This window comes from Triticum aestivum, chromosome 7D, assembly GCF_018294505.1.
Source record: "Triticum aestivum cultivar Chinese Spring chromosome 7D, IWGSC CS RefSeq v2.1, whole genome shotgun sequence".
NCBI classification, from domain to species: Eukaryota; Viridiplantae; Streptophyta; class Magnoliopsida; order Poales; family Poaceae; genus Triticum; species Triticum aestivum.
The window spans coordinates 60600600-60602209 of NC_057814.1; the positions used below are offsets into that span (position 1 = coordinate 60600600).

Sequence of the window (1610 nt, forward strand, 5' to 3'; positions counted from 1 at the left end):
ATCTTTTGTGTTGGCCCACGTGTGACCGTGTGCATTCTTCGTGCCTTGTCATCGTGTCGTTGCCGAATCCTGTGTGACGTTTTAATAATCCCGTCAATTAAAAAAATCATAGACCAATAAGAAGCCTTGCAATTTCCCCTTATTGTACTTGCATGAAAAGGGAGCAAGTAGTAGCTGTGGAAGCAACGAGAGCGTTGTAAAATTGAAGCAGACCCCTTATTGTGTTTATTAGGATGATCAACATTTGCAGCCAGAAAATATAGAATATGTAATGTAATTATCACCAACACAATCCGCACCCCCCCTCACTTGTTCGAAAGATCAACCGATCACCCATGCATTCATCTCGAAATCCGCCAAAAACAAGAAGATGATCAAATGCACGTACGCCCACGATGGATGCAGCCCTTCATCACCACTAGCATAGCAGACAGCTTCTTCCTCCTACGCACGACGTATGTATGTATGCACTGCATGCAGCTTCCTTGCTCACGATTTATAGTAGGATTGCATTGGGGGAGGCTCGGGCAGGGGCTGGTGGACGGAGAAGGAGTTGGACCGGGACACGGGCCGGGAGTAGCTGGACCGGCGGAAGGCGCCGACGGTCATCTCGTCCGCGGCGTCGGCGGCCGCGTCGGGGTCGGCGGCCTCGGCGTCCCTCTCCCCGGGGATCTTGCACTTCCCGCCCAGGATGATGGACTTCTTCCACAGCGTGTCCTCGGGGTCGTCCTTTTCCTTGTGGCGCGGCTCCAGCTTGCTCAGCTTCATCTTGTCCGGGATGTTGGCGAGGCTCTTGCCCACGTTCATGGACATGCTCTTGCCCACGCCCATGGACATGGACACGGACAGCTTCCGCCGCGACGTCGTTTTGGGCAGCGGCGGCGGCTCGATCGGCCCGTGCGTGGCCAGCTGCGGCGGCAGCGTCACCACCTCCTCCTCCCCTTCCGCGCCGCCCTGGCTCCCGGAGGCGTCGGAGGCCTGGGCGTCCGCGGCGGGCTCCTGGCTGACCGCCTTGGGCTTGCGGCCGCACGCCGAACACATGGTCGAGGCGATCGCCACGGTGGCCGCGACGCACGCCACGAACAGGGACAGCGAGACGGGGTCGTGGCCGCCCAGAGAGGGGAAGGGGAAAAGCTCGACGTCCCGCGGCGGCGGCGGCGACCACCTTACCATCGTCGTCCCCGGCGGGGCGAGGAGAGGCTTGCTCGGGGGTGTGGACGAGCTCCTCCTCCTCCGCCCGAGAGAGGCTGCGGCTCGTCGGAGGCGTCCTCTCTTTCCCGCGGGGAGCAAAGCCTCCCGTTTCCAAATTGGGAAGGGGGGAAACGGCCGGTTAGGCGTTCAGGCTGTGTGGCCGAGGGATTGTACTGGTTTGTCTCTTAAATTGGGCAAAACTAATTTTAGAGATAAAAAGACAACCTAAACATGTTGGAGAAAAATAGGGCTTGCACCGGCGTAATCTTTTGTCAGTTTAGCCGTAATTATATGTAGTAATAAGTACAACAAAATCGCTTTTTCAAAAAGAAGGATATCCTCGGCCTCTGCATCAGGACGATGCATACAACCATAAAATGTAAACTCGCATACTCCAATGTCATAGTCGTCGTCCCCGT

At 56.8% G+C, this 1610-nt stretch overlaps 1 protein-coding gene across 1 annotated transcript; it reads right to left on the bottom strand.

Moving 5' to 3' along the window:
* Positions 1-258: 258 nt before the first annotated feature.
* On the bottom strand, positions 259-1330 carry LOC123170508 (uncharacterized). Its single transcript, XM_044588369.1, has one exon. The coding sequence runs from the start codon at positions 1171-1173 to the stop codon at positions 490-492; it is 684 nt and encodes a 227-aa protein (XP_044444304.1). The 5' UTR covers positions 1174-1330; the 3' UTR covers positions 259-489.
* Between the last annotated feature and the right edge of the window lie 280 nt (positions 1331-1610).

Bases quoted from the DNA above. Each gene is read 5' to 3' on its own strand.
- LOC123170508 (XM_044588369.1), bottom strand. From the start codon at position 1,173: ATGGTAAGGTGGTCGCCGCCGCCGCCGCGGGACGTCGAGCTTTTCCCC.